Source organism: Podarcis tiliguerta, assembly GCF_965153285.1.
Source record: "Podarcis tiliguerta genome assembly, chromosome: 2".
In the NCBI taxonomy this organism is placed as follows: domain Eukaryota; kingdom Metazoa; phylum Chordata; class Lepidosauria; order Squamata; family Lacertidae; genus Podarcis; species Podarcis tiliguerta.
The window spans coordinates 84671575-84694733 of record NC_139535.1 but is presented as its reverse complement, the minus strand read 5'-3'; the positions used below and the strand labels follow the sequence as shown (position 1 = coordinate 84694733).

The following is a 23159-nucleotide window of genomic DNA, read 5'->3' as shown; positions in this document are numbered from 1 at the left end:
TCATACAAACCAAAAATATAAAATATGTAAGGTTTTAAACTACAACTCCCACCATCCCTGACCACTGATCCTGTTAGCTAGGAATGATGGGAGTTGTAGTCCCAAAACATCTGGAGGGCCGAGTTTGCCTATGCCTGTTTCAAACTAAAACAGTAGCATAAAACTGGAAATAATTATCCTGAGGGAAAGCTATAACAACGGGTGAAATCCAGTGCCCACCGGTGGAATGGGCATCTACTTGTGAAATGCAACTTGCCCTTCCTCTCCTCTTCCCTGCATTCCTGTGCACCCACAAAACTGTTTTGGAAGGTTGCTATGTCTTCTGGAACAGATTGGGGGGGGGGTGTGCGCGCGCAGCAAGTAGAGAGGAAAGGCAAGTGCCATTGTATGAGTGGCAAGATTTTGGAGATCACCCAGTATGTTTAAGGATTAAAAAAAGGGAAGATATTGTTTAATGAGAACAACTCAAATACTTCTCAACGTTAGCTCCCTTCAGAATTAATCACTCATTTAGAAAAAGGGTGGGTAAGGGAGGGAAAGGTTAGTTAAGCCTTCTACAAAATGTATGGATTTGCTCCTCTGAAACCACAGGTTGCCTCAAGTTTATAGCTAAATGTTTTCCTTCAAAATATGCTTTGAATTTTATTAATCTTTCAGCCTGATCCTAATTGGGGCCAATAGAGTTTATAACACACATGCATGTTCCCTGAGTTGTGACTACTATACTGAAAGCTGTACATATCATAACTAACACTTTATAAAAGAATATAGATAAAAGTCTTGCTAGACTTGGGAGTTAGAACTTCCCAGAACCTTGTGTCTATCATGGATTAAAGTAATATGAAAAAATAAAAGTATGCCACATTTATTCATGAGACGTTTGTTCACTGCAGCTTCTACAGTACTTGACTGCCTTGATAACTGCAAGCTCTCTGAAAGTAACCAAACACTCCTTCGCAAGCTGGGAGTGAAACTTGTTCAGCGACTTGGCCTGACATTTCTTAAGCCAAAGGTGGCAAAGTGGAGGTTTGTTCTTTTCAGACTCATGTTTTTACTTGCCTCTTCCTTTTATTGGACTAAGGTGAACTATAAAACTATCTTTCATTGTTAGGGGCGGATGAGTAATAGATCACCACATGTTCATTTGGTGATCAGAAGTTAAGTTTCAAATATACGTGGGTATTCCAGAGATAGAAGCGACTGCTTTCCCTGTATTACGTTATATTTGTATTTTTGTATTACATTATCAGTTCAGTATTTTGCATATTTTGTTCTGGATTTAAATAATCTTTCCACGGATAAATTCAGGTCAACGTGGAAACTAAAATCCAAGGTGATACGGTGTTCCTGCCCCCCACCTTCAAAAGCAAAACAAAATAAAGTTAGGAATTAGATGTGTGCAGTGTAATCCAACCAGTTTACAGAATTTCCAGTCTTATTCACGCTTTGCTTACATTTAAAAAGTCAAAATCTCATGGAAATTTATATTCTCAGCCAATTATTGCTTTCTTCATTTTGCTTATTACTTGGGGGGGGGGGCTCCCTCCCCTTTTATATCTCTCTTCATTAATGTGTTACTATTTTTAGCTTTTTCTGTTGTGTTAGCTGGAAAAAGACATAGGAAACAGCTTCAAATGAAGTCCAAGCTGTCTAGTTCCCTTTTGTCAAAACTGACTAGCAACAGTTTTCCAGTGTTTCAGGTGGGAATGTTTACTAGCCCTACGAGGACATACTGGGGATTGATCTTGAGACACCTGTGCAGGCAAAGCATTTGCTTGGCAGCCCAGCTACAGTCCTACCAGTACAACAAAGCATGTTGTACCTTGTCCTGGTATCACTGTTGATGATACAGTCCACTTTTTATCCTTAGTTGAGCTGAATATTTTACCTTTAAGAGTTACCTTAAGAAAAGTGTTTATTGTTGCAGATTGCGATATTTTTACTGCAAAACCCAGATCCTAGTTTGGCATCTTAAATGCATTTTGTGTTGCTGTAATTTGCTGCTGTTTTTAATTTTTCAAAATTTAAACATAAGGTTTTCTTCAAACACTTGAGTTGGAGAGCTTTATTTTCTATGGCTGGATCTAAAGAAGTGCACTAGTTCTCTATGCCTAGAGGTGGTAACATTCGAACTTTTCTCAAACGATCACCCATCTGTTGCCACGTGTGAAACCTTTTTGAAACTCCCATTTGAAGGAGCGAATATCAAAAATTCCATGGGGCACACCCTAGATGTTGAGTATGCCTAAAGTATATATTTTGGGGTCTGAAACATTCTCGCAGTCCTAATAAACAAAATGAGTACTTATCTCATGAGGACACAAAAGGGATTTTTTTTTTTTTAAGAGTTATGGTTTACATATTGCTTGTATGAATCCCCTGATATTTATGCCATTAGGCATATGAGCAGTCATTGCTTGAATTAATGTGCTGTATTCCTTTGGAAATAAACAGATGAGTGTTTTTGTTATTTAAAGTGTTTTATTATTTTAATAAGTGGGACGCGGGTGGCGCTGTGGGTAAAACCTCAGTGCCTAGGACTTGCCGATGGTATGGTCGGCGGTTTGAATCCCCGCGGCGGGGTGAGCTCCCGTCGTCCGGTCCCAGCTCCTGCCCACCTAGCAGTTCGAAAGCACTCTTAAGTGCAAGTAGATAAATAGGGACTGCTTTATAGCGGGAAGGTAAACGGCATTTCCGTGTGCTGCGCTGGTGCTGGCTTGCCAGCTGCAGCTTCGTCACGCTGGCCACATAACCCGGAAGTGTCTTCGGACGGCGCCGGCTCACGGCCTCTAGAGCGAGATGAGCACGCAACCATAGAGTCGGACACGACTGGCCCGTATGGGCAGGGGTACCTTTACCTTTACTTTACTTTATTATTTTAATAAGTGATGCAACAGTAAGCAAGCAGAAACTGACCACAGGCAACTTCCCTGAGGAACATTGAAGAAGCCTTCTTAAGTTGTGGCTGCTAGGTGCTATTCCCTACAGAAGAGAAATGCATTTGAAAGTTAATATCTTACATTTTTGAAGTACACTACATTGATGTTTTTGAAGGGGATACATATAATGTATGAGAAAACTCTTTGACCTTTTCGGAATATAATAAATATTCCAAGTTTCTCTTTCTAGGTATCAACGGGGTTTCCGATCTTTAGCTGCAAATTTGCAGTTTTCTGCAAGTAGTCCTGCTGTACAGGAAACAATAAATGCAACGGCTGTCAAGGAGGAGGAGGAAGAAGAGGAATATGACATCCCAGGAGAGGTTGAAAATGTTATAGGTGTGTTTGATGAAAATGGGAATCAGTGTAAAGTCTGATACCATAGCCAGTGTGAACATGGGGTTGTATCCCATTAGTGTAAGGACTTCTGGCTGTATAGCAGGCCTTTCTTTTTTCTTCCTGCAAACCCCCTCCCCCCATCTAATCTGGGGTAAACCTGCAGAACAGATTTGGGTAAGGTGTGGGGGGGGGCACACAGGGAGAGAAGAGGGAGAGGAAATCACTTTGTGCACTTCAGATGGGATGGCTTCACTAAATACAGCTGTGGTTTCTTTGTTTGCTTCTAAGGATCTCCTTCCTTCTTATGGTTAACCTGCAAAGCAAGAATATAAATGATTTAAGCCAAGGTCTCTTTTAACATTTAAGGGGTAATAGTGCTATAATTCTTGAAGGTTCTCTTGACTTTTGCTTTTCTCTCTGCCTCCCTTTTCTGTCGGTGGTTGCTGATAGCGTCACTTTGTGCTGCGTTGTGCGTCCTTTCCTGCCTTCTTACAATATTTTGAATGTTCTATCATTCTTAAAAAGATATATTTCCCCCTCACGTTTTTGAATAAAAAGGTGTCTGCTCACCGTCCATTGTATTCTCTTCAGCAAAGATAAATAAAAGCTTTTATTTCCTTCCAATGCTACCCTCAGGAGGAAGGCACCACAAATACCTTTCACTGAGACGGGTTTGAGGATATCTCTTGATGTGGCTAGAACTAGTGAAGCGGTGAATGAAGGCCACTTATTTTCCCCAGGATAAGGAGCCTGATCTAGAAAAGGCCTGTGACAAAATATAGACCTATGGATGCTTTTAGCTTCCTACTGTGATTTATATTTCAAAAACGTATGTTTTTCCAGAGCAATTGCTGATTGGACTGAAAGACAAGGACACCATTGTCAGATGGTCTGCAGCAAAAGGGTGGGTATCCTCAAATCAAGTGATTACAGTGATTAATATGTAAATATCCATTAACTAAAGCCACATGGTTGGTTGGTTATTTGAATTCAGTACCTAGAATTCAGTGCCAGCTCTTACTACCACCTACCTCCTGTTTTCTAGGCTCCCAAGTCCACAGATCTTCCCTTTGTACTAATTAATTACTGGACTTTTTGGGAGGTTTGTCCTCAAGCAGCCATATTGGGCAGCTGATTCTAGAGGCGGTACTGTATTCTTTAAAGTATTCTTAAACACTTTAAAGGAAAATGAGCTCCAGTTCAGAGTAAGGAAGAATCATCTTTATTTTTTATGTCAGGGCAAATGTCTGTTGAGACCTGTAGCATGCAGTGGCTAGGGATGCTGGGAGTTGTGGTTTTCAGCATCTGAAGGGCCACTGATTAGCCCTGGATCTCTGGCCTGGATGTTACACAAAGCAGGAATGGGGGGGTGGGGTGGACAAGGAAAACAGAAGCAGAAAATCCAAAGACTGGGTGTTGAAGTGAGTTCTGCACTTCAGTCTCAGTCTGAAAATGGAGACTACAGATCAGTTTAGATTCTACTAGGTGCCTTCAGGTATCGGGCTACACCTAGGATGAGATGAAGAAGCAATGGCTGATCCCCATCTTTGAAAATCAGATGTGTCTCATGCCTTAAGCAAAACACACAGGTTCCTGATAAATCAGACAGCAGATGTAAAGTGACGCATAATAGTATTTATATTATTAAAGGCAGATATTAATTTTGGGCGGTGAACTAGGTAAGAGCAAATTGAAGCCAAATAAGTTTTACCTAGTGGTTGGAGGACAGGCACCAAAATTCCTCTTTAGGTAGTAGAAAATCATCTTCCTTTGGTTGCACTTTCCTCCTTGAATGGCTAAATAGGGCTATTATTCAAGGTACATAAAAAAGCAAAAGTAATCATGCTGGTCTATGAGGAAAGAACTCCACAGTTGGGCAAAATCTTTATTAGGACCACCCAAAAAGCTGTGTAAACAAGAACCTGCAAGAATAGAGGGGCCACAAGTTCTGTTCCTAGAACTCTGGAAGGTCTAAAAGAATGCACAGGATGACCAGCTTCATTGTAGCATGTGACCAATAACAATTTGTGCGTTGTTGAATCTAAGCCTTCATGAATTACTGCTTTTTGCAGGATCGGGAGACTGACTGGAAGGCTACCAAAAGAGCTGGCTGATGATGTAGTTGGATCTGTCTTAGATTGCTTCAGGTACCACTTTACATTGTGTAGAATGTTTTCCATTTGGCATGCAAACTGCAGTGAACTACATCTAGCTCTGGTGTAGTAAGGAGGATATGGATGCAACAATTAGAGCAGATGCATATGTGTTAAGGAGTGGAAACTCTCATTGAAAACACTAGCTTTTTAAAAAAAAAAACATTGGCATGAAGAATGGAAATAAGAATATCCTTTACATTGGTTTCTGATGTTTAAAAACTGCGCAATAAATAAAATATCATATTAAATAAATAAGTTTGTAATCCCTTGAATATTAATTTTAGTAGAAAGTCCCATTGAATGGGTTGTGCTGTGGGTTAAACCACAGAGCCTAGGGCTTGGTGATAAGAAGGTCGGCGGTTCAAATCCCCGCGATGGGGTGAGCTCCTGTTGCTCAGTTCCTGCTCCTGCCAACCTAGCAGATCAAAAGCACGAAGTGCAAGTAGTTAAATAAGTACTGCCCCGGCAGGAAAGTAAACGGCGTTTCCATGCGCTGCTCTGGTTTCGCCAGAAGCGGCTTAGTCATGCTGGCCGGAAGTTGTATGCTGGCTCCCTAGGCCAGTAAAGCGAGATGAGTGCTGCAACCCCAGAGTCATCCGTGGCTGGACCTAACGGTCAGGGGTCCCTTTACCTTAACCCATTGAACATAATGGGGATTATTTCTCAGCATAAAAGTGCTTAGGCTTGGGTTGCACATTTTTAAAACAGGGGTCAAAAGAAACAGTTTGGGAGAAATTGTTTTGCAGTTAGGGGAAAATTTAATATATTACTGTTACTGTTTGATGCCTGAAATATTTAGTTGCTATTGTCATGCTTTTGAAAGCATGCAATTACTGTGTACAACCAGCTTTCAGACAATAATATATCATCTTATTAAATTCAGAAAAATTAGTTTGAATGCAATCCTTACGTTTTCTAAAATTATAGTTTCCAGGAAACTGATAATGCTTGGCATGGTGGATGTTTGGCTCTGGCGGAATTAGGAAGAAGAGGGTTGTTACTTCCCTCCCGGCTCTCAGATGGTAAGTATCTTGTCATTTAACTAGGTCCTATCTATACTGCTTAACAAAAACAAAGCAAAATAGATGACTTGTACAATACAAGGTAATAAGCACAATCAAATGCATGAAAGATTTGATAGACTTTTGTCAGCTTCTGGTCTTGAGAATTTCTTACAGACTGGCAAGTATATTTTTCTTCCCTTAGTATCTTTCTCCCCCCCCCTATATATCTTGCTGACTTTGCTTTTATCTCCTGCTATTTCACAGGATTACAGTTATACCTTGGGTTGCAGACGCTTCAGGTTGTGTTTTTTCGGGTTATGGACCCGCCAAAACCTGGAAGTACCGGAACGGGTTACTTCCGGGTTTTGGGGGTTGCGCATGCGCAGAAATGCTAAATCACGCTATGCGCAGAAGCGCTGAATCGCAACCCGTGTGTGTGCAGACGCACCAATGTGGGTTGCGAACGCTGCGGGTTGCAAACGTGCATCCTGCACGGATCACGTTCGCAACCCAAGCGTCCACTGTACAAACCTGCTTTACTTTTTGGATCTTGTTTCCTTCTCCCATATTCTAGTATTGCCAGACTCTGTTACTTCCCCCCCCGCCCCCGCCAGCAATGCCTTTGATACGCTGCAGTATTCTTTGTGAGTGCTTCCTTTGGAATGTATTTGAAAAAGTCAGTTAGTTCACAGTGCTGCACTTGAACAGTGTATAAGGAGCATGTGGTTCCCTTGCTAACAACAGTTACATTAGATACCAGTTGGTTTTCCAAACCCAATTCAAATGCTGGTTTTGACCTTCATAGCCCTCATTGGTTTTGGACCAGGATACCTGAAGGATGTCTGCTCCAATACAAACTGCCTGGTTATTTAAATCTGCAAGTGGACTCTGTGTCCTGTGAAGTTAGATATCAGTTTAGTGAGAATGTGCAAGAGGGCCTTTTCAATGACTAAATTTTGAAAATGTGTTTGTGTGTGTATAAGAATGTGCAATAAACTACAAGAAGTGCAACATCTCTATACTTGAACAAATGTAAGCTTTCTTTTTTGTAGTCTTGTTTTGGATTTTGTTTTTGATCACAAGACACATAATAAAACAAAAGCGATGTAAACACTTTTATTTTAATTTGCAAGTATAATACAAAGCATTTTACTGCAAGAGTAGAAAAGTTGTCATGGTAAAACTCATGAAATAGAAAATTGCTCTCACCAGGTTTGCAAAACAGCCCCCCCCCCCCAGCTTAGCATGCCATTATTTCATTGCTTACAAATTAGTATGGATGAAAAGTACAGAAATAACTCCTTCACCACAGTGTACTTTCTTATATGAACTAAAATAAATATCCCCTTGGTCTTGTGTTCAGCAGGTGCTTGGTGTCTAAGGATATGCTCTTACAAGCATGAAAGCATTTGTGCGGGAGCATCACTCCACCTCTGTCATTTCAAACTCCTTTGAAAATCCCAACCTCGAGATTTGAATTAGTTTAATTTAAGGTGTGGTTTAAGTAATCCGTTTGTTAAAGATGTGCAAAGGCTGCATGGTAGCCCAGTCATATGAGTGAGGTACAAATAGTAAAATTATTAATTAATTAATTAAGATGACAGTTCAGTTGCAATGCTGTAATGCCAGTAACATCAATTCTAGTTCATAAGCTTACTGTTCTAGCCAAAGGCCATAACAAACTTGTAGCAATAGTATTACTAAAACAATACAGAACACATATCCGTAATATGTCAACATCTGTGTTGTAAGAGAGAGAAAGAAGATACCAGAGACGCCAACAAGCTTAAATCTAGCTTGATTTCGGTTTAAACCTCCGAATCAGCACAAACATGTAGCTATTTTATTTAACTTTTTTCCTGATTTGTCTTGCAGCCAGAGCATAGAGGGCCACACTCTGTGTTAGAAAGCTATTATTCTCACTTGAAAGAAGCTGAACCATTTCTGCCGGAATGGTCCCCATTGCTTGTGTAAACAAAGGTTTCAGAAAGCGATCTTTTTGGTTTCTGTATAAGGGGCAGGCTAACAGATAATGAGTGATGTCTCCCACCTGAGGTTGACCACAGATACGAAATCTGCATACAGGAAACATGACTTGGAAACACAGCTCAATATAGGCTTCTCTTAAGGAAACTGGTGTTTCTAATTAGTTGCAGGTGCCTTCTAGATTCTGTGCAGAAGAGCTAATCCTTTAGTTAGCACTTATTCAGGGTCAACACAGAGCCCAGTTCTGGAAAGTAAATAGTCTCAAATAACTTGACAGGCTGCTTTCCAGTGTTGGTTATCACCCAGTTCCAGAATAGAACAGAGCAGGAAAATGCTCCGTTGGCATAGTAGCAATTCCTTTAATAACCTTTTAGCTGAGCGCACTCTGCTCTTGCCTTGATTGTTGGCTACCTGAGTTTGGTATGAAGAACAACTACTGATATTTCTAATGCTAGAGTGTATAGTTTCTGAAAAAAATATACCGTATTCTGCACTGTTTCCAAAGCTTTAATGGAGTTTGAATCAGATCCCCAGATTTCAATGCCATAGAGCATTTGAGTAAAAACTTTGCTACTAAATATCTTTAGGGCAGTTTCAATCAATCAGTTGCTCTCCCCTGTCGTAACAGAACTTCATCAATGACCCAATATTTTTCTGCCTCCAAGAAGACATTTCCAAGAGAGGGCTTCACTAAAGAGTACACTCTTAATGAGTAAGTTTGTTCTATAGCTGGCAGATCTAAATATCATTTATACCTAGGACTCTATTAGCCAAGAATCACAATCTTGTCTTAGAGTAATTTATAGATAGGCTTTCTTATAAATAGACTTTCTTGTTTGCAGTATGTGCTGAACACCTGCAAGAGAATTTTGAGGCTCAATCGGGAAAGAGAGAAGAGCACTAAATCGTCTGCATACATCATGATTGAGATATTTCTGTTCCTAATTACTGAAGAGGGGCAGTTTTTACTGGTTAAATATGGTACCAGATCATTAGTATAATAGCTAAAAAGATCGGGAGCCAGAATACAACCTTGCTTGACTCACTGCAATGTTTTGAAGGCATAGCACCATTTAAACCTACTCTGACCCTCATTTTTGTGCTGCTTTATAGTTCTTGGATGAATAGCAGAAGTCTGTAGTCAATATTGGAAATTTGAAATTTCTCCCACAGTCTATTTCAATTAATAGAGTTGAATGCAGCAGAAAGATCAATAAAGGCTTCATAAAGATTATTCATAATATTCTTAGTGTATTTTTTTTAGTATGTTTCAGAGTAGAATGATCAATGGTACAGTGTCCTTCTTTGAACCCCGCTTGTTCTTCACAAATAATGTTATCTGTAACATCAGTGAAATCAAACTATTGTAGATATTGCTGAACTGACAAATGAGTTTTAGGATAGTGTATTAGTGCTGTCCAGCATTGCTTCACACATTTCTACACACTAGATTAAGAAGGATTTACAGTAGGATTATAAAAAGACATGACAGCACAGTTTAGATTTTGATTCATGGATGGCATCTTTGCTTTGTGCTGTTTGATTTTGGATAAAACTGACGCAAATCTGTATGTTAGCAAGAATTTATATGAAGACTTCCAGGTCCAGAACTCAGCAACTACTAAGCTTTAAAAACAAATGGAAATTGTCACAATTAGTTAAATTATAGAATAATCAACAAAAGCATGTTGAATAACAAAAACTAAACTAAAAAGATTTGAGAACATTATGTGAGTCACAAGCAACGTATGATACTCCAATGTCATGGATAAGATATTCTTAACTTTATAGTTTACACCTTTGGTAATAAAGGTGGATGTAAAAGTCATTCCACCATAGTGCATTTTAGAAACATATCATTAGCTTCAGTTTACTTTTAAACGTTCACTCAAAAAATCAGGATACAGTCAGAAAATATTCAGGATGCTTTAAAACATAAATACAAAATTAAGAACAGTTTATATTTACATGTTTCAACCTATATGGATCAAATGAGTCTGCCTGATTGGAAAAATAGGAATTGTTACTGGAAAGTTGTCTTTGCTTCCTGGTGGACAGCGTGCTTGTCAACTGCTGTTGTATGTAGTTGGTAGTGGATTAAACGTGAAGTATTACGATACTCTGGTTCTTTTTCTCAGAGTAAATACCCTACTGCAGTCATTTGTTTGTACTCGCTTTGTTCCTTGTTGCAGTTTTGCCACTTGTCTTTGATTGGTCCTTTTTTGTCCTTTTCCTTTTTGACTACCGTGACAGTCCTGAGTATCTGATGGTTCAGGAGCTGAATCTGTATACTGAGAATTGCTGTCCTGATTACTTTTCTGTGCAGTCTCTATTTGGACTTTACTAGGACTATAGGCAGCTAACTGACAAAGAGCAACAGCTGCAGTTTGTTTCTGCTCATCACAATGGTCAATTGTCCTAACTTCCTGAACTTCTTTCCTCTGCATCATGGTAGGGACCTTATCACAAGAACCTTTCTCCATATGATCCTTAGGGCTGCAGTCCTCAGCTTCCAAATGTCCATTTTCAGTTTTTTGAGGTCCACTGTCTTCAGCTTCATATGATGACCTCTGGAGGGGTTGTTTTATGTTGCAGTTGTCTTTTACGGAGAGATTCAGAGGCATTTCCTGAAGTTCCATAAAGTTTTGGTTTTCCACATGGAGAGCGTTTTTGTACATATGTTCATTAACAACATTTGCATCTGGCTTCTTGGAAAGATTAAGTGGTACTATCCCCGTGTCGTCATCAGAATTGGACAGAGGGTCATCGTTCTCATTACTTTCATGCTGTATATTTTCATTTTCATTAGTGACATCACTACTGGGGAAGAAAAGAAAAGAAAAATCATTGAAAAATTCCATTATGTAATTAAAATCCGATGTAGGACTAGTATGATATTTTGATTTACATACTGTGGCAGTAAAAGCAATGCAATGAATTGATTTAAAAGGTAACAGAATAAATTGTGCTATGGAGTAAATTTGTTACAGTGAGTAATGTTTGGTTTGCATGTAAGAAACCTAGTTTTAAATCTCTATAGAGATGAGCAATTTTTACTGCGATAAATTAAAATAATTCGTTGCAGCCAACCTATTCTCCTGGAACATATTGAGAAGGAAATATCAACAATGTTTGAGGTCTATGAGAGCAGGACACAATAAATTGTATGCTCTACAGGTATTTTATATTGCAATACAAACAGCTGTTTAAGAGTGACATTAACCCATTTCACCATCCTTCTGTAATGAAAATGGTCCCAGGCTGATCCATCACAGGACTTATAAGATCAAGTTTGTTACACTTCTCTGCCTCGGAGGCCTAGTCTGGCTATAAATTCAAAAGTAAAATAAAATAATAAATCTTAGTGTTTATTGGAAAGCTGGCAGGTCGCTGCAGTGGTCCAGTCTGCACATCATTGTAAACCATAGTTAATGATTGACTGTGTATATGTCAATCTCATCCACTTTGCTTCTCTCTGTTAGTGCACAGGAGAAACAGACAATGACTCCTGGCTTAGTGTTACATTTGGACCAGGGATTTTGGTTTGTTCTGTCCAAAGAGACTATGATCTGTAGCCAAGGTTTGTTCCTGGGCTTTCTGGTTATGATTTATTGAAGTGAAACAAACCATAACCCATGGTTTGAGTATAATACGATGGTGTGAATCATGATTTGATCCCCGTGTGTGCAAACAGAGAAGAGTAAAGTGGGCAAAATTGGCAGTTCACTATGTTGTACCATATCAGGAGACCATTACCTTCTATCCTTCTTTAAAGATTGGGAAAATAATGAGAGAGAGAGAGCTCACCATATCCTTCAGTCTTGTTGCATGGCAAAGCAAAAAGGCTTATTTCATATTAAATGGCCTTCCCACTGAGATCATCAGCAGAGGTCTTCCTCTATATCCCACCACTGTCATGAGTGCAGGTGTTAGGGACATAAGCAGGCCTTTGCTGTTGTAGCTCTTGAACTCAATTCCCTCAGGAGATTAGCTCAGTCCTCTTCAACAATAAGAAGAGTTACATTTGCCATGCCTATGGCTTTATTTTTTTCTGCCTGGTATGTTGCTTTGACATGGGTTACTTTGTGCTACTGTCTTGGTTTCTTCCTGGTTGGTATTTTATCATTTTAATAGGTCTCCATTTTTATTATTACAGAATTTTAATCTTTTTTTTTAAAAAAATCATATTCAATAGATGAATGTCTGCCTCTACCTGAAAAACAATAATCTAAGGCTATACTATGCATTCTTTACTCAGGAACAAGCCCCGTTTAGTTCAGTGGAACTTTGTTCTGAGTAAAAGTGCATAACATTAGGTTGTGAATAGCAACATTCAGATTCAAATAGGAAAAACAGCAGAGATGTTAAACGCAACAATGATCAGTATAAAAATTAATAGAGCAAATATAATTTTACTATAATTCTGAATAACCACTATAATTACACCATCTCCAAGCATATTTCATCCACCCTTTGTCCACTTCCATATTTTTTTTTAAAACCCTATGCCCGCCCCAGATGTTGCTGAACCCATCACCTCTGGCTGTTGGCCATATTTGCTGGGACTGAATGGAATTGTAGTTCAGCAACATCTGGAGGGCCAAATGTTTCTCACAACCTACTCTAAACTGATAAGGCAATCCTAACAAAGTTTACTCAGAAGTAAGCCTTACTGAATTCAGTTATATTTACTTGCAGGTAGTGGGGCTAAACATAAGTCTCATTCAATTTGATAGGACTTACTTCTTAGTAGACATGGCTAGGCTTGTACTGCTTGCCACTTGCATGTGTCCTACCTGCCTTGGGTTTACAAGTTTGACATGTAATAAAAACTGTCCCGGGAGTCCTTGTGTGATGTAACCTAAGGGCATGTTTGCTCTCTCTCTTTAGTGTTTTGAAGAAACCCCACACAGATTAGAAATATCTTTATATATATATAACTTTATATATGTACCTCCTGGGTGTGTTTCCTCTATCCTCCTTTGTAAGAGGCTGAGTGGATTCATCCGTACTTTTCCTCACAGGTCTGAACGCCGTGCCGTTTTCTTCAGTTTGATTGTACTTGTTTATAGATGAAGATCTGCTAGAAAGGTCAAATAGGCCTTCACAACCTTGACTTGTCTGAGTGAAGTTTGTTGGGCTGGGTCTGCCTGGGGACCCTGTTGCTGCACTTCCAGCACGGGGGCTCATTTTTGCATTCTCTCTCTCATTTTGTTCCTCATTGGAATGACTTTTTGCATGTAGCATAGGGCTTTCTTTTTCCAAATCATCTGGCTTTTTGTGAGAATTCAGTGACTGTAACCTGGCAGGGCTTGAAGAAGCTGGATATAGCAAGGTTGTTTCTTCCATTAAATGAGAACTAGAGTCTCTGTTAAGACCTGTAATTTGTGGTAGCCTGTAAAATGCTGATTCTGTTGGTCTACAAAGTCCATATGGTACTGGGGGATTAGGATGATACTGCTGGAATAAACGGTAGTGTTCATAAGCTGCTGGATTTATTGGTTTAGGAAGTGGTCCAGGGTGAGGAAAAAAATGTCTCTGATCTTGAGAGCTGTAGACAGAGAGCACTGAACTTTCACACTCATGAGAGTTTCCAGGAAGAAAGTAAGGTGCATAAATGGCCAATCCATGCTCATACAATGAAGGTGAATACTCGGGAATTATGGGCTGCATATAAGGTGGAATGGAAGGGAAACCTTTTGTAGGTGGAATTTTATGAGTAAATTCTGGTGCAATAAGTGTGGATGCTGTTTTCCATGGGTTGTTTGGAGCATGAAATGCTGACTGTGTGTGGATTGAAGGGCCTTTGTTTGAATCAGAAAGAGACGCCAACTGAGATAGCTCAATGCTGTCTTTACTGTGACGATGCTCTCCTACTGGGACAAAGGCAGAAGGTCTTACAATGCCTTCAAGACCAGGCTGTGTGTTAGCTGTATTTTCTTCTTCATGACCGACAAGAGTTAATTCCTTCTGAATTGATGGTGTTTGTCCATTTACTAATTTACCTGTTGCTTGGTTTTGAACCTCCATGTTTTCCTTGGCATCATCTTTGGGGAAAGCACATTGAGGTTTAGATTCAAGATTTGAGAGGGGTTTAGAGGAGGCTGGTTTCGCTCCAGGTTCCGCCTGATTGATCTGCTTAGGCTCCAAGGAATTTGACTTTGGACACTTGATAACCCGATCCTGCTCAGACACTAAAGTAATGGAGTTTTTGCAGAGCCCATACTTCATGTGGTTGAAAAGATGTGATTTCTCATTGCAGGTGAAAGGGCATTGAAAACACTTGTACTTGAATGGTTTTCCTGGAGGCCTTGGGATATAATGAGGTTTTTTTGGCTTACGTTCTTTGAGAAGGCTCATCTTTCTGTTTCAATGATTAGACCTTTTTGTTTTCCTTGCCCTAATTTATAAAATGTGGTTGATATCTTAAGTTTTCCAGATTTACTCCTAACTTTAAGGAGACTCTCAAAAATAATTATTTGAAGCCATTTCTTCTGGAGACATCAGAACAAAACAGCACGCAACAGGAAACTGGAAAACAGAAATTGTAATATTAGAATTTGAGAACTGAAACAAATACATATGTCAAATGCTGTATTCAAATGCACATTGTGAGGAACCTTCTGGTTCAAACAAAAAAGTCAATTTCCAACTTGGAAGCCTATGAGCAGGGCATGATGCTGATGACTATTTTCTGTTTCATGTCTCTGGCATCTGGTATTTTTAGGTTTACTGTCTTGTGAACGTGAAGGTCTCATGAGCTGTCATCTAAGAGTCATTATTTGACCTGTCCTCTACAAATTTGTAAACCCACCTAATTTAGAAGCCATTACCTCACCCTGTGGCAGTGAATTTCATAAACCAGCTATGCACTGTGTGAAATAAATTATATTTCAAAGAATTAGACTACCAATGTTGTAATTTCAATTCCTTATCCTAACATTTAGAATTCATTTCCCCCCCTCTATTACTGCTTATTGAGTTAACAATTTTCAGTGAGTTGTCCACCTAAATACCAGGTGTGGTTTTTTTTTTGGGGGGGGGGGTTAGTCATAACCAATTAAGACCACATTGGTTTATGGGTGAATCTAGGACTCTTGCCCTAGTGTGCATTACTTTGCACTCACATTGAATTTCATTTTCCATTTTGTTGCCCATTCACCCACGATGGAGAGTTATTCACCATCTGCTTTAGATTTCACCATCCTGAATAACATGGCACCCTCAGCAAACTTGACAGTCTCATTGCTCACCTAAATTCATGAATTACAGGCATGAGAAAAGTGAAGCTAATGTAGAAGACTCTTAGATGCCTTTGCAAACATGATTATCCTCAGGGAAAGCACACATGTCTGTAGGTAGAGCTCTAATTAACTAGCCTGAAGTTCAGGGGTGCCTACTACCTGAAATTCCTGTTGGATTAATTAGAGAGAACGCATTCAAACAACAGTGGTGGAACATCCACTTAGGATGTGACAGGGAAAGATGAAAGCAAAGTGAGAGAGAGAACTGTAGGTGGAGGAGACGAGGAGGGAGGGCGGTGCTTGGTAATAGTAGAAGCTTGAGTGCAATCCAGTCCAGCCTGTTGGGGAAAGAGGAAGAGATTCCTTGATGGGGAGAAGTAGGGTGGAGTAGGATTGACTCCATCCTGGAGAGCTGACCTAGCTCTGCTATAGAGCAAACAAGCTTTTAAGCAGCCTAAACAAATATTTAAGTACTAACTAGTGTGAGTAACTTTCAACACACTACAACAAGCCAAATTCTGAATGCTTAGAAGAGCACACTCTCCCAAATTTCTTCTTCTAAAGTTTGAGTGTTTTGCTGTTGAAATGACCTTGCGTTCTTTGCTGCACAGCTACTTATAAGTATGTCTGTTCCCGTATGGCCAGGTATAAATCTGAGTCAAGCATCCACTGATTTATAGGGGCACGATCAACTTGCTTTCCCTTAAAACCGAAACAAGTGGATACTTTTAATACAGGCTGGTGATTTTCTCGGCAGATAAGTCAGACGGGCTTGTATTGACTTGTTCCATTATGTTCGCTGATTCTGAAGGCGTGAGAATCTCTCAGAGTCATGTTCTCATGATTTTATAGGATGTGTTATGGCAAAGATCTAAAAAGTGATGATTTCATCATGAACTGTAAGCACCATTATCAAAATGATGACTGTTGCAAAACCACATACAGTATCTTGAGTTACCCGAAACTACACTAATACCACTTGTTAGTTTAATAGGGAAGTCTGATGGCTTTTTATTTTTATTTATTTTTTAAAAAACAAACCTTACTTACATTGCTGTTTGAATTAGAAATTAAATTAAAACATTAAATGAATTAATGGGAAATATTCAAAAGAGGGGACTGTAAGTAATGATAAAAACAAGAGACCAATAGCATGTCAAAATAAACAAATTTATTACAGTTTGAGCTTTCGTCTTTAATCTCATTAGATTTACATAGAAGGCAGCTTCATATATCTGATAAAAAGCTCATGCCATGAAGGTGTGACATGACTCTTCAGCAGGTAATTATATAAGCAGTTGAGTTTTTGTTTAAAATAATAAGAGATATATAGCATTTTAGATTATTTTGTTTGTATTTTTATTATATTATTCAACTAATAATGCATGGATTTATCATTGGTTTAGATTATTAAAAGAAAAGCACACTGTTTAGTCTTTATAAAGTACTAAGGGGCTAATTTTAGTGATTTCTGAGGAGTCTGGGATCCAAAGGACTACTTAAAGGATGCTCAAGAGGGATTTTTATCTGTTTATCAGCAGGTTCAACAAACAAGCAGCCATTTAGTGTGTGAGTGGCTGCTGGTAGGAAAACATTGGATCCCACCCATAGAAATACAAACAAAATAGAATCGCGGTTTGGGAAAATTCTAAATTCAAATAAGTGTGTCGCAGAGTTAATGAATTTAATTATTTTGTTTCTATACATGCACAGTTTAATTTAGATAGTATTGTTAGAAAATCAACACATTACTTATTATGAAATAAGATTCAGCAACAACAAACAAACCAGTTTTTGGAGAGTGCAGGTTGAATTTTGAGTAATGGCGTAGAACCAAAGACGGAAGAATTGTAACAGACTTGGTGAGTTCAGTTTGTACCAGTTATACCTTTGTGCTAGCTTGTAAGTCCCAGAGCAAATAATGCTTTAAGTTACTGTTGTCACAACAAACTATTCCCCAGGATTACCAAGTTAATAGACTTTGACTGTTGGAATTATACAAATATTCTATATAAGCACAATGTTGATATTGCTAGATAAATATATTTATTCATTTTCCTAGTGTGCAGAATGCTATATTATTTTATGGAGGTAGATTCACGTTTTAATAAATTAACATTTGCACTGTATGATCTCTCCGTGAGAAGCAGAAAGCAGTATGGAACTATATATGTTTGCTAAAGTGCATTAAAAGCAATCCTGGATTTTTATTTTTATTTGCAGGAAAAGTTGTTTTTAGAGGAAAAGTATGCTCCCTTATATCTGAGTTTCCCAGGCTAGATTGAGGTGTATCATTCCAACTCAGAAAATTCAGTAACCAAACTTATTTCTGGAAGTATCGGCTTCATCAGTTGTTCCAAGTGATAATGGGAAACACTGGATACAAAGTAACTTTGTTTGCTTAGATGGTTAGGATTTATTTACATTATGTTTAGAATTGCAGCAATAAGCATTCCTATTACTGTACACATTTAATTGGAAGTAGGGAAGTTTATTAGAATTTTGTGGGGAGGTGTTTAAAGCAAACTGCAATTGTTTTTGCAAGGCAAATCACTGTGCACTGCAAAATGCCACTTGGTGGCTTTTGGATAGGTGTAAAAAGATATTTCCTGCGCTCTACTCATACCCTCCTGGTTGCAGTTTCTTTCATATTGTGCTAAGCTAGGCTGTACTTTACTATTATCATTGAACCCAGCAATTGCAGCAAAGATCAACATCACCAGAAAAAAGTACGCAGTTTTATTTGTCTGTCAGTTCTTTTTTGTTTCTTTAAAGATGCAAAACCGGCAACATATGGTTATTACAGGTCACATAAAATGAGGAATATTTTTCAGTGAATAAATGTAATTGCTGCTTTTTCCTTCTGTGTAGTAGCTTACTTTTTTTTAAATACAAAGGGACAGCTCCGATTTTATTTTTTTATTGCAGACAATGGTGTAATTATCTTGCTTAATAGTTCAGTGCTATGAATGGCTGCGCAACCATTTTTGAAGGACATTAATACGCACACGCTTGGCTGCTGTTGCAGCATTCTTTTTGGTGATATTGATCTGGCTGACGAGTCCTCACTGGGGTGGAGCATTTTGAAGGGCATGCTGTGATTAAAATATTGTGATGTGGCATTATTGCATAACTCAAGATCATGCCATTGTCACCTATCCAGCGTTTTGCAAGAACAAGACTTCTGAGTTTTATTTCACTTTAGATTTTACAGTGGTTGACTGCTCTTCCCTTCTGGGCTTTTAAACTTTAAAACTAAAATATCTACTCTTACAAAAATATCAATTTGTGCATGATAGAGGACAACAAAAGGACGGACATGCTATAGAGGTCAAGATGGACTGTGAGGAAGAGTCATTAAGATTCAGATATATCAGTGTAGCAAACATCTGGTCCCAATATTAAAAATAAAATTCTTTAAAAAATAGCTTAAAACCATTTTGAGCTAGTAAGAATAAACCCTTAATCATTTTTGAATGTCTAATAGACCAGTGTAAATTCATTCTCAAACTATGTTTTGGTCCACCTCTGTATATAAAATAAGTATTTCCATTAACAGAAGACCATTAACTAGGACAAATGTAGCAGTTGAATTCTATCTGAGTAAAAGTTAGAAACCTTGGAAATAGTCCCCCCTCCCTTTTATTTATTAGAAGAAAATACTCCAGTAGAACACAACATAATAAGCTGAACATAATAAGTTAAGCAAGGAACCTAAAATACGTACTTTTAACTTGAAAATAAAGCATGGTTTCTTAATCAAGCTTTCAACCTCAAGACTGCCATAGTAGTACAAAAAACAAGATTCTTTTTAGGTAGAGAGTAAAATAGTATTTTTTTGCTTTTTAATTTAAACTTGCTGAAGAAATGCACCTGCTCGTAGAGGAGTTGCCTTTCTTGAGAGGGCAGTAAAACACAAGCACAGGCTAACAACTTAGCTAAACATTCCTTCAGTTAGTTGATGGCTTTTCCTTTTAAATCTCTTGTTTTTTTGGTTGCTGGTTTTAAAGTCCACTCACCTGTGAGTTTGGGAACTGAGGTCCAAGATGTTCCGAGTTGTTAAACTGTTGCTGTCAGTGTTGAGAGAGAAGTACCTGTTTGCTGCTTGATTAAGTGAAACTGAAGGAGGCTGTTTCAATGGGAGGGACTTAAAAGTGTAGGAGTCGAGCCCTGCGGGTGTAGAGATGCACCTGATATTACTTCAGCCTGAAGCTACAATTCATGTGTTTCCATCTACTCTTTTATTTGATGTTACCTCAGCATCTCAGCTATCGAGCAGCAGCACTCTTGTCATGTTTGTGCCCTCTAACAAGCAAGTTTTTGTTTCTCCCACTGAGTTAATAATCTCCTGTCAAGGGGAACGGAACACGGTACAGACACGTTTCTCAGTTTAAGATCTTTTAAACCATTTCTGAGTGAGAAGCAGATCATCACGAAGGCTTTAAAAGGTTATAAAACAGTAGTAGAAATTGTAGGCTGCTGCACGGGACGTTTCTTGGTTTGGTTTTGTGTGTGTGTGGTGGATTGTGAGAATACTTGAATGCTGCAAGATTCCTCCTCCCCCCCCCCCCCCGCAGTTGTCCTCATGATAACTTCTGCCTGGGAACGGCGAGACAGAACTAACTCAAAGCCTACTTGCTGTAGAAACCTGCCAAAGCTTGCCAGGAATCGGCAGCCAATTGCATTGTAATGGAAAGGAGTCACCTCTGTAGGAAACTGAATATTTGCTTAGTTTCTCTGTTCAGTAGTTCAACTTCCCAGCCACTGAACACACTGCATGGCAATTGTACTATTATTGTTTGATAACTCTCCACCACATGTGAGAGAAGGGGGGTGTCAGTACACCATTGTAAATAATAATAATAATAATAATAATAATAATAATAATAATAATAATAATAATTGGCTGCAGATTGGGCTTCCTTACTCTGCCCCATTCAATCATGCTGTTTCTCCTTGTCATTGACTCTTCTCTTCCCCCGTTTGTGGGCTCTGGGCTATCCTAGTTGCCTTTTTAACACTGGGATAGAGCCACAAGCAACACTGTTGTACAGGGCAGCATTATGGAGGCTACCTGAAAGACTCTCTTAACCTTCTAAGATCCAGTACCATTGTAAGTAAAATGAGAGAGCCATGTAGTACAGTCAGTGTAGAATTGTAGAATTGGTAATGTGCTTTGGTAGAATTGGTAATGTGCTTGTAGAATTGGTAGTGTGCTTTGTGGCTTGTATACAGTTATAACTTGGTTAGCTGACTAAGTAAGTACTAAATTACAAAGCTATAGCTGTGAATGAGTAAGTCTAAGGGTTTTTATTTTATTTTATATGGTTTTTAGATCAGTCTATACCCAAAGTGAAGGCATAATCTATTTTGCTAACCATGCACAATGTATAATCTGAAAATTGTTTGTTTCAAATTGCATAATTTGAAAGTGTTTGTTGTTAATTATATATAAAACCCTGTGTTGTTTAGTATTATATTTTTTTTTACAAAATCTCCCTCTCCATACACATGAAAGGTGCTGCCTACAGCAGTGTTTGTAAGGGGTGTGAGAGAGAGACAGTGAGAGAGAGAGAGTGCATTTTGGTTACTGAAACAAATGAGCCAATGCTACCTGGCCTCTATTTAGTGCATAGGTGATTAGCTGTGGCAGGATGGAGATGTGCACTTGGAAGCCCATCAAATTTCCCATCCTGTTGAAAGTAATGAAATGTGGGTGGACAACACTTGCATCAGGATGCAGTTGCCATCCATCTGTAGGATGTGCATCTATATTCTGTCTCAACTAGTTACGTGCAGGGCGGTCAAGAGGCAAGTAGAGAGGGTACTGATTCACAGCCAACAGAAGCACAGACTTTCATTAAGTTTTTGTGTAAATTTTCTTGCGGCACTAGTTATGGGACTGGAAACGGAAGCGTCAACTTAATTCCTTGTGGTCTATCACAGTGGACACTAAGGCAAAATGTGCCCTCTACTTTAAAAGTGAGGAAGGTGCAGGGGAGGTTGTATTTCCTGAGAATGCTCAGGGGACTGAATCTATCTCAGCACCTACTCCTGTCCTATTATCACAGTACCATCGAGAGTGTCTTAACCTATAGTATATTATCATGGTATGGAAGCAGCTCTGAAACGGATAAAAAAGCTTTACTGAGAATAACAAAAATTGCCCAGAATGTTATAGGGCTCCAGCTACCAACCCTGGATGAGATCTTCACGTCTCGCACTTTGAAGAAGTCACACAATATCCTGAGAGATTCCACCCATCCTGCTCACAACTTCTTTGAACTGTTGCCTTCGGGCAGAAGATATAGGACAATGAAAACACGAACCACACGCCTTCTGAATAGTTTCTATCCAAGAGCTCTGATTGCACTAAATAATGATCTCAGGGCCAGTTGTAAGAAATAGCAAGCGGGGAGTAGGAAGGAATGAGATAGGGTTTAGGTCATGTTATGCTTTTAATAGGTCATGTTATATTCTGGATTATGTATGTTTTATAGATTATGTCTGAATGGGATGAGAGTGTTGGAGGTACGTGCAAATGTGTATGTGAAGCCGGTCTTTGGGTGGGTGTTTGATTTTCGTTGTTGTGTATACTGTGTATATACGGACAATGACAAATAAATTTCTATTCTATTCTATTCTATTCTATTCAAAAAACAACTCAAGATGAATTGTACATTTTTGAGTACATTTATGAATTTTGCATTCTGTGCAGCATTCAGATATGCCAGTTCCAGCTCACTGGCTTCTCTTATTTTGACAGATGTTTTGCACACACTTTTTAAAATTTAGCATTGGAGCCATAAGTAGTATGTGTATGAGTGAAATTCTTATGAAGTTGAAGTTAATGTTCAATACACCATTTTGTATTTGTCCATCCCACACTAGAACTGTCAAGAAAAGGGGAAGCTGCTTTTGTTCCATATGAGATCTCCCTCGGTTCCTTAATTTCTCTCCTTTACAAGTAAAAAGGTGCATCATCACAGGTCTCTGAGAAGGTTGCCACTGAAAGCTAAAATTAAGTTTCTTTGTCACAATGGAAGAACCAATCATACACAGGAATTATAGGGTGTTAAGGATCAGAAGGATAATGCACATGGCCAACACATCAAGTGGAGGTCAGACACCAGATCAAATGTTCAGGGTTCATAGAGTCATAGAATTGTAGAGTTGTAAGGGACCCCAGGGGTCATCTAGTCCAACCCCCTGCAATGCAGGAATCTCAGTTAAATTATACATGGCAGCTGGCCAGCCAGATTGGTGGGGTATAAATAAATTATTCTTATTCTTATTACTTTAAAACATCCAAGGAAGCAGAACCCACTACCTCTCGTGGAAGTCTTTCCCACTATTGAGCAGCTGTTACTGTCAGGAAGTTATTCCTTGTGTGTAGTTGGAATCTCCTTTCTTGTAACTTGGCATTGGTTCAGGTCCAACCCTCCAGAACAGAAGAATACAAGCTTGCTCCATCTTCCATGTGATAGCCCT

The 23159-nt window shown here is 38.9% G+C and overlaps 2 protein-coding genes across 6 annotated transcripts in view; one reads left to right on the top strand and one right to left on the bottom strand.

Annotated features, from left to right (window-relative positions):
* The window catches only part of TBCD (tubulin folding cofactor D), a 128325-nt gene that overhangs the window by 25291 nt on the left and 79875 nt on the right, over nucleotides 1-23159 (top strand). For all 4 annotated transcript variants that reach the window (XM_083428384.1, XM_083428386.1, XM_083428385.1 and 1 more), the window contains exons 10-14: nucleotides 894-1026; nucleotides 3130-3278; nucleotides 4122-4182; nucleotides 5351-5425; nucleotides 6362-6456. In XM_083428384.1, coding sequence (XP_083284510.1) covers nucleotides 894-1026; nucleotides 3130-3278; nucleotides 4122-4182; nucleotides 5351-5425; nucleotides 6362-6456 — 513 coding nt within the window. The remainder of the gene's footprint in view (nucleotides 1-893; nucleotides 1027-3129; nucleotides 3279-4121; nucleotides 4183-5350; nucleotides 5426-6361; nucleotides 6457-23159) is intronic.
* On the bottom strand, nucleotides 7540-19892 carry ZNF750 (zinc finger protein 750). 2 transcript variants are annotated; one of them, XM_083428404.1, is made up of 3 exons: nucleotides 19688-19892; nucleotides 13379-14955; nucleotides 7540-11241 (listed from the first exon to the last, which is right to left on the bottom strand). In XM_083428404.1, exons 2-3 carry the CDS (start codon nucleotides 14782-14784, stop codon nucleotides 10536-10538), a joined length of 2112 nt encoding a protein of 703 aa, XP_083284530.1. In that variant the 5' UTR covers nucleotides 14785-14955; nucleotides 19688-19892; the 3' UTR covers nucleotides 7540-10535. The 2 variants fall into 2 exon arrangements, with proteins under 2 accessions (XP_083284530.1, XP_083284529.1); XM_083428403.1 differs by having other exon boundaries at nucleotides 7540-11244; nucleotides 19688-19880.

Coding starts and splice junctions, on each gene's coding strand:
- ZNF750 (XM_083428403.1), bottom strand. CDS start 14,784: ATGAGCCTTCTCAAAGAACGTAAGCCAAAAAAACCTCATTATATCCCA. Junction 11,245..13,378: donor AGAGGAAACACACCCAGGAG/GTACATATATAA, acceptor TTTCTTCCCCAG/TAGTGATGTCACTAATGAAA.